The 14,697-nt window shown below is 42.9% G+C and overlaps 1 protein-coding gene across 2 annotated transcripts in view; it reads right to left on the reverse strand.

The window, feature by feature from the left end:
- Positions 1 to 14,697, reverse strand: part of LOC106581657 (melanophilin) — a 155,655-nt gene that overhangs the window by 79,593 nt on the left and 61,365 nt on the right. For both annotated transcript variants that reach the window (XM_014163857.3, XM_014163856.3), the window contains exon 4: positions 1,674 to 1,813. In XM_014163857.3, the coding sequence (XP_014019332.1) occupies positions 1,674 to 1,813 (140 nt within the window). The remainder of the gene's footprint in view (positions 1 to 1,673; positions 1,814 to 14,697) is intronic.

The raw sequence follows: 14,697 nt of genomic DNA on the forward strand, positions 1-14,697 counted from the left end.
GACTGTGTATGTATCTGTTTGTATATGTATTTGTAGGTGTGGGTGTGGGTGTTTCTGTGTATATCTTTACATGTGTACATGTACATTTTCCTAAATGTGTGTCACTAATTTAACAAAAAAGCAAAACCGGTGTCTGTTCTCTTTTTCCCTGTATCTGGCCAATTGAACCCTGCAGGATTGGATCAACCAGAGACATGACATTTCAGACACAGAGCGAGATGTGATCATGCGATCAGAACAGCTGGATCCAGCCTACCAGCTCCCTCATCCTACCCACAATCCTCCATAGTGACTTAACTCTTTTCACTATAATTCATATTTGCATGATTTCCTTTTCCTTTAAGCAACGTCACAAACTCGTCAGGGCCAATACATCATAGGTCTCATCGTTTTAAAGATGCCTTGGGTGTTGCTTGCAGATAAGCTCCATTGTATAGTTAACATCAGGCAAATAACATGTCAGTTTTGCTTTGATTAAACCCAATCGTCACGGCGTTAAACTTTAAACATGTCAGACAAACATACACAAAGCATTTCATTGCTATGTCAATAAGTCTGGTAACGTAGGCAACGTCCGAAACTGACCGCATCATATAGGGACCAACGGAGGCAACGTTTCTCTAACATTATTGGTCAGTGGAGGATAAAATGGCATGACATTTAGACTGAATCCAGGCCTTTGTGCTGCAGTACTCTTAACATAGCTCCACACAGTTGTAGGAAGCCAGAAAAACAGAAAAGATGGAAAAGATTAAGTCCCTCTGTTCTATTTGGCAGGCAGCTCCCTGAGAAAGGCTTACTGACTGAAAAGAGAGAAAGAAAGAGAGAAAGAAAGAAAGCGAGAAAGAGAGAAAGAAAGCGAGAAAGAGAGAAAGAAAGAGAGAAAGAAAGAAAGAGAGAAAGAAAGAAAGAAAGAAAGAAAGAAAGAAAGAAAGAAAGAAAAAAAAGAAAAAAAAAGAAAAAAGAAAGAAAGAAAGACAAACTTTTCCAATGATTCAGAATTCACCGAGTGGGACAAATTAGTCATGTGTATCACTCCAGTCAAGTTTGCATGTAAATCTTCCACACACCCGAAAAGCACTATGCAAAGATGGATAAAATGTTACTTTAACAGATTACAAAAGCTCCCGTGTTAGATACCATGCAAATGTTTGATTTATGGAGTGTAAATGGTAAGTTGAGAAGAGAATTGGTTTAAAATGTGCTTTGGTGACATTTAAAATGCCTGCATAGGCTGTTATAAACACCATCATTTTATGAGTTGTTTACAAAAAATGACGACCAGTGATTTAAATCATTTCCGATTCCAGAGTTAACATGGTGACTCATACACCACAACACTGACTTGACATGGCCTGACATTGTAATCATTTTGGGTGATATTTTCCATACCATAGATGCAGCCTACAGTAAATACATTCCATTCCATCCAAGAGGTTATTAACATTCAGCCTCTGTATAAAGCAGCTGCGTCTCTAGAAAGCTTTTAATGTATTGTGTATTTAGAACAATAAGCTCCAGCAGATCTTGAGCAACAATAAACTCCCTACTGTTCCTAGTGGGCTCTATAGCACTGCTGCCATGTGCTACGGGGTTTCCTAAGGGTTTATACAGGGGTGATGGGGTCTCCTAAGGGCTTTTTCAGGTGTGGGCATGGAACCCATAGTACTCACCTCTCAGGTCACTCTGGGAGGCGCTGAGATCGCCACTCAACCTCTTGTAGAGCGAGCGCATAACCTTGGCACTGCCAAAGCGCTTGAAACGGGAGCGCACATTCTCATGGTACCACTCCAAAGTGCCAATCTTGAGGACCCTGGAGAGAGAGAGGGAGAACTTCAATAATGACTGGCTATACAGACATACTTAATAGATAAACACTAAGTTACTGTTACAAGGTTTAAATCTGAAGCAGCTATTCTAGGAGTATGTTCTTGAGGTATATGTTGAGCCTTTTTTTTTGGTACATTAACGCACCACTACGTCAAGGGAAATATAGTCTCCTTTCTAACAAAGATATCTACATCATAGTTTTTAAAACATACCTTATCCTGGGTATGGGCTAAGTTGAGCATAGGGACACGGTAAGTTGAGCTGCCTACAAATGTATATACTGAATTAAATATTACCACAACCTTTTAAAACTCACGTCTATTATATTTCCCAAACACAATTCAACACAATCAGAATCACTTTGTCTTTTAGTAATTTTAAGCATCTTTTAACACAGGTTTAAAACTTAACATAGGCCAGGCCATGGTTTTACCTCATATCCCAGTGATAATGCCTTGCATTAAACCTATGTAGAAAACACTTAAATTTGCTCAACTTTCCATTGGCTCAACCAATGGCTCAACTTGCCCAACAGCAAAGCTTTTTTACTATATTAGCCCAAAAAGCTACAAGGATGCACTTTCATGCTATGTTTAGGACTTCATACTGAAGCTTATAGATACCCCAACTGATGTATAGAACAGTTTACACAACTACAGTATTTACTTTGGTTTACAAGCATCATGAAACCTGTACCCCAAATAATTAATTTGACTGTGGAAATCTGTTTTTTGGACCGAACTTGTTTACCACTTTTTCCCATGCGATTTTTTTCCTTTACAGAACGCATGAAATTATGACCTCTTCCTAAATATTTGTTCACATTATTAATTTGGTGTTTAGTTTCCTAGAAATAAGGGGTGTGTCAACAAACCCTTAGGCTCAACTTACCACACTCTCCCAAGTGAGTAGGGTAAGCATTTCAGTACTTGGATCACACACAGTATGTTAGATAAACAGTATGCGAGTTTGCAAAATGCATCAGACCAGGTGTGTGGGAGATTTGTCAGAGGGATGGATGAAAGGGACTATCTATTTGCCCTCAAACCTTGAGTAGGAATTGGGAGAGGAACTTTAGATGAAAAATACAGTGGTTCCTCCTTTAAACAACTTCTTAATGCTAGGGGGCAGTATTCGGAAGTTTGGATGACTGAGGTGCCCAAAGTAAACTGCCTGTTACTCAGGCCCAGAAGCTAGGATATGCATGGTAGTATTGGATAGAAAACACTCCAAAGTTTCTAAAACTGTTAAAATAATGTCTGTGAGTATAACAGTACTGATTTGGCAGGCGAAACCCCGAGCACAATCCATCCAGGGGAAAAAAACTGAGGTCATTGGATTCTCCAATGCTCTTCTATGGGAAACCTGATTTATTAGGACCCAGATTGCAGTTCCTATGGCTTCCACTAGATGACAACAGTCTTTAGAAATTGTTGAATGTTTTTTTTGAAAATGAAGAAGTATTCGAAGTGTCACTCAGGTGGACTCTAGTCTTTTGGTACGCGTGAATGACTGCGCGCTCCGTGTTGTTTTTCTCCGGTATTGGAAACAGTTTATTCCATCTTAAATTTGATTGATTATTTACATTTTAGGGTACCTGAGGTTGGATTAGAAACGTTGAAATGTTTGGACCAAGTTTACAGGTAACTTATTAGATACTTTGTTGTCATGTTGGGCGAGTTGGAACCGGTGTATTTCTGAATCAAATGTACCAAATAAATTGACATTTTGGGGATATAAAGAAGGAATTTATCGAACAAAACGACCATTCATTGTGTAACTGACACATTTGGGATTGCAAAAAATGAAGATCTTCAAAGGTAAGCAATTAATTTTATTGCTATTTCTGACTTTCGTTATGCATCTGTTTGGTTGGAAAATGGTTTACATGCTTTTGTACGCGGGCGCTGTCCTCAGATAATCGCATGGTGTGCTTTCGCTGTAAAGCCTTTTTGAAATCTGACACAGCGGCTGGATTAACAAGAAGTTAAGCTTTATTTTGATGTATGACACTTGTATTTTCATGAAAGTTAAATATTTATATTTCTGTCATTTGAATTTCGCGCTCTGCAATTTCACCGGATGTTGTCAAAATCTATCCCGTTAACGGGATTTGATCCTTAATAAGTTTTAAAAGTTGTGAGCTTTCGCCGCGGGACTTAAAGGTAATTTGTGGTTTAGTACGGTACCCTGCGTCACCACTTCATTGCTCCAGACCAGCACAATGGGGAGTTAGAGCACTGATTATGCTTTTGGGTCCTACTGTGTCTCTAAAAAACTATGAATAGGTGACATAAACCTAAATAGAAAGTGATAATTGTGCACGACTTCAGCATTACTTACAAAACCTGTTGTTACACTAAGGTTTTTATTATTTTATTTTGTTAGGATTACTTTGCTCTTACAGTAATACTGTAGATCACTCCTGACCGGTCACGTTGTACAGCGCTTGAGTGGGGCAACAGTCTAAGACACTGCTTAGCAATGCAAGCTGTCTTACTACAGATTTAGGTTCGATATCCGTGCCAGCCACCACCGGGAGACTGATGAGGTGGCAAATGTTTTTAGTTTAGAATCCTCCAATCCTCTATATGTAATTATTGGCGGAGTGTCATGTCATATTTTTCGATATACTGTAGGCCTACCGTAGGCGACATGATACTATATAGTGTTGAGTAATGTGCTGAAGGCCTTATTTATTTAAAGAGCATATTGAAGTTAGAAGCAATAGGATTTGAAGCAATAGCCTAAAACTATTTTAGCACTGTTTTGCGCTGCTCTGAAACAATCATGGGGACTGGTCTTGATAAATCAATGAGATTTTTATTTTCACTTAATCACCTTTATTCAGATTACAATCGAACTACAAAATCTCTGAAACTGGAAACACTTATCTCCCTCACTAGCTTTAAGCACCAGCTATCAGAGCAGCTCCCAGATCACTGCACCTGTACATAGCCCATCTATAATTTAGCCCAAACTACTACCTCTTCCCCTACTTTATTTATTTATTTTATTTATTTTGCTCCTTTGCACCATATTATTTATATTTTAACTTTGAACTTTCTTCAAATAACAAATCTACCATTCCAGTGTTTTACTTGCTATACTTTATTTACTCTGCCACCATGGCCTTTTTTGCCTTTACCTCCCTTATCTCACATCATTTGCTCACATTGTATATAGTCTTATTGCTTTCTACTGTATCATTGATTGTATGTTGTTTTACTCCATGTGTAACTCTGTGTTTTTGTATGTTGTCGAACTGCTTTGCTTTATCTTGGCCAGGTCGCAATTGTAAATGAGAACTTGTTCTCAACTTGCCTACCTGGTTAAATAAAGGTGAAATAAAATAAATAAATAAATAAAATAAAAATTGAAAATAAAATAATCTCCAAAATATCGTTATTTATAGCCTTCCCGCTGTAGACGTCTTTTTCAGCACCGTTTCGCGCTGCTCTAAGACAAGCATGGAGAAATGAAAATGTTCAATTATTTTCCATGATATTCTTAAAATATAATCTCAGCCAAAAAAAACGTCCCTTTGAGGACCCTGTTTTTCAAAGATAATTCGTAAAAATTCAAATAACATCACAGATCTTCATTATAAGGGTTTAACACTGTTTCCCATGCTTGTTCAATGAACCACAAACAATTAATGAACATGCACCTGTGGAACAGTAATTAAGACACTAACAGCTTACAGATGGTAGGCAATTAAGGTCACAGTAATGAAAACTTAGGACACTAAAGAGGCCTTTCTACTGACTCTGAAAAACACCAAAAGAAAGATGCCCAGGGTCCCCGCTCATCTGCGTGAATGTGCCTTAAGCACGCTGCAAGGAGGCATGAGGACTGCAGATGTGGCCAGGGCAATAAATTGCAATGTCTGTACTGTGAGACGCCTAAGACAGCGCTACAGCGAGACAGGACGGACAGCTGATCGTCCTCGCAGTGGCAGACCACGTGTAACAACACCTGCACAGGATTGGTACATCCGAAAATCACACCTGCAGGACAGGTACAGAAAGGCAACAACTGCCCGAGTTACACCAGGAATGCACAATCCCTCCATCAGTGCTCAGACTGTCCGCAATAGGTTGAGAGAGGCTGGACTGAGGGCATGTATGCCTGTTGCAGATCCTCACCAGACATCACCGGCAACAACGTCATCTATGGGCACAAACCCACCGTCACTGGACCAGACAGGACTGGCAAAAAGTGCTCTTCACCAACAAGTCGCGGTTTTGTCTCACCAGGGGTGATGGTCAGATTCGCATATATCGTCAATGGAATGAGCGTTACACCGAGGCCTGTACTCTGGAGCGGGATCGATTTGGGGGTGGAGAGTTCGTCATGGTCTGGGGCCGTGTGTCACAGCATCATCGGACTGAGCTTGTTGTCATTGCAGGCAATGTCAACGCTGTGCGTTACAGGGAAGACATCCTCCTCCCTCATGTGGTACCTTTCCTGCAGGCTCATCCTGACATGACCCTCCAGCATGACAATGCCACCAGCCATACTGCTCGTTTTGTGCATGATTTCCTGCAAGACAGGAATGTCAGTGTTCTGCCATTGCTAGCGAAGAGCCCGGATCTCAATCCCATTGAGCACGTCTGGGACCTGTTGGATCGGAGGGTGAGGGCTAGGGCCATTCCTCCCAGAAATGTCCGTGAACTTGCAGGTGCCTTGGTGGAAGAGTGGGGTAACATCTCAGAGCAAGAACTGGCAAGTCTGGTGCAGTCCATGAGGAGGAGATGCACTGCAGTACTTAATGCAGTTGGTGGCCTCACCAGATACTGACTGTTACTTTTGATTTTGATCCCCCCTTTGTTCAGGGACACATTATTCCATTTATGTTAGTCACATGTCTGTGGAAGTTGTTCAGTTTATGTCTCAGTTGTTGAATCTCGTTATGTTCATACAAATATTTACACATTAAGTTTGCTGAAAATAAACGCAATTGACAGTGAGAGGACGTTTCTTTTTTTTGCAGATTTTATGTGTTGACTGTCTATTAAATAATCAAGGTAGGTTTCTCCAGAAATAAATAATTCTAAATAACAAACTGGCTTTATTTACAAATGAATGAGAATGTCTCACTTAGATATTCTCACAGATCCTAACGGAAAATGCCCCTTAGATATTAATATAGAATCCTCCAATCCTCTTATGATGTAGCCTACTCCAGACTGTCACGTTGTACAGCGCAATATTTTCCATTCCATCCTAACAGAAACCCTGAGGGTTTAGTTTTAGTTTTAGTCTCGGAATACAAACACCATAATATTAATCAAATGAATTAAGCCTAATTTTTATAAATCAATCCCATGTACTATGTTATTACAAAAAATGTTTTAAATTCTCTAGTAAAGCCAATATGGGAGACTATCAAATCCTTCTTAAAGTTGCCCTCTGGTGGTCAAACTAGCACTAACTTGCATTAACATAAAAAATGGCTGACAATTAAATAACGTGCCATGGAATGCTGTAGCAGCCCGCAAGGTGTGCTGCAGTATGACACAACTTTTTAAGGAGGAACCACAGTATCCATTAAATTCTTCTTTACTTATATATTATATATAACTTCCTGGTTGCCTGAAGCAGCCTGAGACCTACCTCCAATTAGTTTTGGGGGTTGTAACAGACCAACGTTTCTTTTTGATACTGTCGCAAAGCTAACTAAAAAGCAGAATTCCCTAAGAGAGGATGGCTTTCACTTCAGCAGTGATAAATTCATCAACTTCTTTGAGGAAAATATCATGATCATTTGAAAGCAAATTACAGACTCCTCTTTAAATCTGCGTATTCCTCCAAAGCTCAGTTGTCCTGAGTCTGCACAACTCTGCCAGGACCTAGGATCAAGGCAGACACTAAAGTGTTTTAGTACTATATCTCTTGACACATTGATGAAAATAATCATGGCCTCCAAACCTTCAAGCTGCATACTGGACCCCATTCCAACTAAACTACTGAAAGAGTTGCTTCCTGTGCTTGGCCCTCCTATGTTGAACATAATAAATGGCTCTCTATCCACCGGATATTTACCAAACTCACTAAAAGTGGCAGTAATAAAGCCTCTCTTGAAAAATCCAAGCCTTGACCCAGAAATTATAAAAAACGTTCAGCCTATATTGAATCTCACATTCCTCTAAAAACATTTTGAAAAAGCTGTTGCGCAGAAACTCACTGCCTTCTTGAAGACAAACAACGTATACGAAACGCTTCAGTCTGGTTTTAAACCCCATCATAGCACTGAGACTGCACTTGTGAAGGTGGTAAATGACCTTTTAATGGCGTCAGACCGAGGCTCTGCATCTGTCCTCGTGCTCCTAGACCTTAGTGCTGCTTTGGATACCATCGATCACCACATTCTTTTGGAGAGATTGGAAACCCTAATTGGTCTACACGGACAAGTTCTGGCCTGTTTTAGATCTTATTTGATGTAAAGATACCAGTTTGTCTCTGTGGATGGTTTGTCCTCTGACAAATCAACTGTAAATTTCGGTGGTCCTCAAGGCTCCGTTTTAGGACCACTATTGTTTTCACTATATATTTTACCTCTTGGTGATGTTATTCAGAAACATAATGTTAACTTTCACTGCTATGCGGACGATACACAGCTGTACATTTTGATGAAACATGGTGAATCCCCAAAATTGCCTATCCTGGAAGCCTGTGTTTCAGACATAAGGAAGTGGACGGTGGCAAATGTTCTACTTTTAAACTCGGACAAAACAGAGATGCTAGTTCTAGGTCCAAAGAAACAAAGAGATCTTCTGTTGAATCTGACAACTAATCTTGGTGGTTGTACAGTCGTCTCAAATAAAACTAGTGAAGGACCTCGGGGTCTCTTTTGACAAACATATCAAGACTGTTTCAAGGACAGCTTTTTTCCATCTACGTAACATTGCAAAAATCAGAAACTTTCTGTCCAATAATTATGCAGAAAAATGTATCCATGCTTTTGTCACTTCTAGGTCAGCCTACTGCAATGCCCTACTTTCTGGCTACCCGGATAAAGCAATAAATAAACTTCAGTTAGTGCTAAACACGGCTGCTAGAATCTTGACTAGAACCAAAAAATTTGATCACATTACTCCAGTGTTAACCTCTCTACACTGGCTTCCTTTTAAGGTTAGGGCTGATTTCAAGGTTTTACTGCTAACCTACAAAGCATTACATGGGCTTGCTCCTACCTCTCTCCCCGATTTGGTCCTGCCGTACGCTACGGTCACAAGACGCAGGCCTCCTTATTGTCCCTAGAATTTCTAAGCAAACAGCTGGAGGCAGGGCTTTTTCCTATAGAGCTCCATTTTTATGGAATGGTCTGCCTATCCAGTTGAGAGAGGCAGACACAGTCTCAATCTTTAAGTCTTTATTGAAGACTCATCTCTTCAGCAGGTCCTATGATTGAGTGTAGTCTGGCCCAGGAGTGTGAAGGTGAACGAAAAGGCACTGGAGCAACGAACCGCCCTTGCTGTCTCTGCATGGCCGGTTCCCCTCTCTCCACTGGGATTCTCTGCTTCAAATCCAATTACAGGGACTGAGTCACTGGCTTACTGGTGCTCTACCATGCAATCCCTAGAAGGGGTGCGTCACTTGAGTGGGTTGAGTCACTGACGTGATCTTCCTGTCCCCCCCCCTTGGGTTGTGCCGTGGGGGAGATCTTCGTGGGCTATACTCGGCCTTGTCTCAGGATGGTAGGTTGGTGGTTGGAGATATCCCTCTAGTGGTGTGGGAGCTGTGCTTTGGCAGAGTGGGTGGGGTTATATCCTGCCTATTTGGCCCTGTCTGGGGGTATCGTCGGACGGGGCCACAGTGTCTCCCGACCCCTCCTGTGTCAGCCTCCAGTATTTATGCTACAATAGTTTGTGTCGGGGGCCTAGGGTCAGCCTATTACATCTGGAGTATTTCTCCTGTCTTATCCGGTGTCCTGTGTGAATCTAAGTATTCTCTCTCTCTCGCTCTCTCTCGACCTGAGCCCTAGGACCATGCCTAAGGACTACCTGGCCTGATGACTCCTCACTGTCCCCAGTCCACCTGGTTGTGCTGCTGCTCCAGTTTCAACTGTTCTGCCTGCGGCTATGGAACCCTGACCTGTTCACCAGACATGCTGTTTTAAACTCTCTAGAGACAGCAGGAGCTGTAGAGATACTCTGAATAGTCAGCTATGAAAAGCCAACTGAAATTACTCCTGAGGTGCTGACCTGTTGCACCCACGACAACCACTGTGATTATTATTATTTAACCCTGCTGGTCATCTATGAACATTTCAACATCTTGGCCATGTTCTGTTATAATCTCCACCCGGCACAGCCAGAAGAGGACTGGCCACCCCTCATAGCCTGGTTCCTCTCTAGGTTTCTTCCTAGGTTCTGGCCTTTCTAGGGAGTTTTTCTTAGCCACCGTGCTTCTACACCTGCATTGCTTGCTGTTTGTGGTTTTAGGCTGGGGTTCTATACAGCACTTTGTCACATCAGCTGATGTAAGAAGGAATTTATAAATACATTTGATTGATTTGTTATGCTAACATGTAAGCATAGTATATATTAACAAACTAGCATATATAAGCTAGCATATGTTAGTATTACAGTTGTTAGCTTGTTTTAGTTAGCATACAGTTCCTTCAGAAAATATTAATATCCCTTGACTTATTCCATATTTTGTTGTGTTACAGCCTGAATTCAAACATTTATTAAATTGTTTTTTTTCTCTCACCCATCTACACACAATGTTTTTAGAAAATGTTAAAAAAATGAAATACAGAAATATCTCAAACACATATTTATTCACACCCTTGAGTCAATACATGTTAGAATTATCTTTAGAAGCGATTACATCTGGGAGTCTTTCTGGGTAAGTCTATTAGAGCACCTGGATTGTACAAATTGTGCACATTATTATTATACTTTTTTTTCAAGCTCTGTCAACTTGGTTGTTGATATTTGCTAGACAGTCATTTAAGTCGCGCAATAGATGTTCAAGCCAATTTATGTCAAAACTGTAACTAGGTCACTCAGGAACATTCAATGTCATCTTGGTAAGCAGTGAAAATTTGGCCTTGTGTTTTTGGTTATTGTCCTGTTGGAAGGTGAACTTGTCTTCTAGTGTCTGGTCTGTTGACAAGTAGACTGAACCAGGTTTTCCTTTAGGATTTTGCCTGTGCTTAGCTCTATTCTGTTTATATTGTTTTATTTTGTTTAGTCCTTGCAAATGTCAAGCATACATACAGTTGAAGTCAGAAGTTTATATACACTCAGGTTGGAGTGATTAAAACTAGTTTAAAATTGTAGACCTCCACAAATCTGGTTCATCCTTGGGAGCAATTTCCAAACGCCTGAAGGTACCACGTTCATCTGTTCAAACAATAGTACGCAAGTATAAACACCATGGGACCATGCAGCCGTCATATCGCTCAGGAAGGAGACGTGTTCTGTCTCCTAGAGATGAACGTACTTTGGTGCGAAAAGTGCAAATCAATCCCAGAACAACAGCAAAGGACCTTGTGAAGATGCTGGAATAAATAGGTACAAAAGTATCTATATCCACAGCAAAACGTGTCCTATATCAACATAACCTGCAAGGAAGAAGCCACTGCTCCAAAACCACCATAAAAAAGCCAGACTACAGTTTGCAACTGCACATGGGGACAAAGATCGTACTTTTTGGAGAAATGTCCTCTGGTCTGATGAAACAAAAATAGAACTGTTTGGCCATAATGACCATCGTTATGGTTGGAGGAAAAAGGGGGAGGTTTGCAAGCCGAAGAACACCATCCCAACCGTGAAGCACGGGGGTGGCAGCATCATGTTGTGGGGGTGCTTTGCTGCAGGAGGGACTGGTGCACTTCACAAAAATCGACTAAGTAAAATTATGTGGATATACTGAAGCAACATCTCAAGACATCGGTCAGGAAGTTAAAGCTTGGTCGCAAATGGGTATTCCAAATGGACAACTGTTCACTCTGGGTGCCAGAGCAGCGAACAGTTTTGCCTGGGCTGAACGGAAACTGTGCTTCCGTAGAGGTAGGGAGGCGAGCAGGCCAGAGGTGGATTAACGCAGTGCCCTTCTTTGGGTGTAGGGACTGATCAGAGCCTGAAGGTACGGAGGTGCCGTTCCCCTCACAGCACCGTAGGCAAGCACCATGGTCTTGTAGCAGATACGAGCTTCAACTGGAAGCCAGTGGAGTGTGCGGAGGAGCGGGGTGATGTGCGAGAACTTGGGAAGGTTGAACACCAGACGGGCTGCGGCGTTCTGGATGAGTTCTAAGGGTTTAATGGCACAGGCAGGGAGCCCCGCCAGCAGCGAGTTGCAGTAATCCAGACGGGAGATGACAAGTGCCTGGATTAGGACCTGCACCGCTTCCTGTGTAAGGCAGGGTTGTACTCTGCGAATGTTGTAGAGCATGAACCTACAGGATCGGGTCACCGCCTTGATGTTAGCTGGAGAACGACAGGGTGTTATCCAGGGTCACGCCAAGGCTCTTAGCACTCTGGGAGGAGGACACAATGGAGTTGTCAACCGTGATGGCGAGATCATGGAACGGGCAGTCCTTCCCCGGGAGGAAGAGCAGCTCCATCTTGCCGAGTTTCAGCTTGAGGTGGTGATCTGTCATCCACACTGATATGTCTGCCAGACATGCAGAGATGCAATTCGCCACCTGATTATCAGAAGGGGGAAAGGAGAAGATTAATTGTGTGTCGTCTGCGTAGCAATCATAGGAGAGACCATGTGAGGATATGACAGAGCCAAGTGACTTGGTGTATAGCGAGAATAGGAGAGGGCCTAGAACTGAGCCCTGGGGGACACCAGTGGTGAGAGCACGTGGTGCGGAGACGGATTCTCGCCACGCCACCTGGTTGGAGCGACCTGTCAGGTAGGACGCAATCCAAGAGTGAGCCACGCCGGAGATGCCCAGCTCGGAGAGGGTGGAGAGGAGGATCTGATGGTTCACAGTATCAAAGGCAGCAGATAGGTCTAGAAGGATGAGAGCAGAGGAGAGAGAGTTAGCTTTAGCAGTGCGGAGAGCCTCCGTGACACAGAGAAGAGCAGTCTCAGTTGAATGGCCAGTCTTGAAACCTAACTGATTTGGATCAAGAAGGTCATTCTGAGAGAGATAGCAAGAGAGCTGGCCAAGGACGGCACGCTCAAGAGTTTTGGAGAGAAAAGAAAGAAGGGATACTGGTCTGTAGTTGTTGACATTCGGAGGGATCGAGTGTAGGTTTTTTGAGAAGGGGTGCAACTCTCGCTCTCTTGAAGACGGAAGGGACGTAGCCAGCAGTCAAGGATGAGTTGATGAGCGAGGTGAGGTAGGGGAGAATGTCTCCGGAAATGGTCTGGAAAAGAGAGGAGGGGATAGGGTCAAGCGGGCAGGTTGTTGGGCGGCCGGCCGTCACAAGTCGCAAGATTTCATCTGGAGAGATAGGGGAGAAACAGGTCAAAGCACAGGGTAGGGCAACGTGAGCAGGACCAGCGGTGTCGTTTGACTTAACAAACGAGGATCGAATGTCATCAACCTTCTTTTCAAAATGGTTGACGTAGTCATCCGCAGAGAGGGAGGAGGGGGGAGGGGGAGGAGGATTCAGGAGGGAAGAGAAGGTGGCAAAGAGCTTCCTAGGATTAGAGGCAGATGCTTGGAATTTAGAGTGGTAGAAAGTGGCTTTAGCAGCAGAAACAGAGGAAGAAAATGTAGAGAGGAGGGAGTGAAAAGATGCCAGGTCCGCAGGGAGGCTAGTTTTCCTCCATTTCCGCTCGGCTGCCCGGAGCCCTGTTCTGTGAGCTCGCAATGAGTCGTCAAGCCACGGAGCAGGAGGGGAGGACCGAGCCGGCCGGGAGGATATGGGACATAGAGAGTCAAAGGATGCAGAAAGGGAGAACAGGAGGGTTGAGGAAGCAGAATCAGGAGATTGGTTGGAGAAGGATGGAGCAGAGGGAAGAGATGATAGGATGGAAGAGGAGAGAGTAGCAGGAGAGAGAGAGCGAAGGTTGCGACGGCGCAATACCATCTGAGTAGGGGCAGAGTGAGTAGTGTTGGAGGAGAGCGAGAGGGAAAAGGATACAAGGTAGTGGTCGGAGACTTGGAGGGGAGTTGCAGTCATCATTTAGGTTAGTTTTGGGGAGTACCTACAATGTTGTTGATCCATCATCAGTTTTCTCCTATCACAGCTATTCAACTCCATAACTATTTTAAAGTCACCATTGGCCTCATGGTGAAATCCCTGAGTGGTTTCCTTCCTCTCCGGCAACTGAGTTACGAAGGACGTCTGTATCTTTGTAGTGACTGGGTGTATTGATACGCCATCCAACGTGTAATTAATAACTGCACCATGCTTAAATCAAATCAAATCAAATATATTTATATAGCCCTTCTTACATCAGCTGATATCTCAAAGTGCTGTACAGAAACCCAGACTAAAACCCCAAACAGCAAGCAATGCAGGTGTAGAAGCACGGTGGCTAGGAAAAACTCCCTAGAAAGGCCAAATCCTAGGAAGAAACCCATAGAGGAACCAGGCTATGAGGGGTGGCCAGTCCTCTTCTGGCTGTGCCGGGTGGAGATTATAACAGCACATGGCCTAGATGTTCAAATGTTCATAAATGACCAGCATTGTCAAATAATAATAATCATAGTAGTTGTCGTGGGTGCAACAAGTCAGTAACACAAGAGTGAGTGTCAGTTGGCTTTTTCATAGCCGATCATTGAGAGTATCTCTACCTCTCCTGCTGTCTATAGAAAGTTGAAAACAGCAGGTCTGGGACAGGTAGCACGTCCGGTGAATAGGTCAGGGTTCCAGCAGGTCTGGGACAACAGCTCTGGGACAGGTAGCACGTCCGGTGAACAGGTCAGGGTTCCATAGCTGCAGG

This window comes from Salmo salar, chromosome 21, assembly GCF_965601325.2.
Source record: "Salmo salar chromosome 21, fSalSal1, whole genome shotgun sequence".
NCBI lineage: Eukaryota > Metazoa > Chordata > Actinopteri > Salmoniformes > Salmonidae > Salmo > Salmo salar.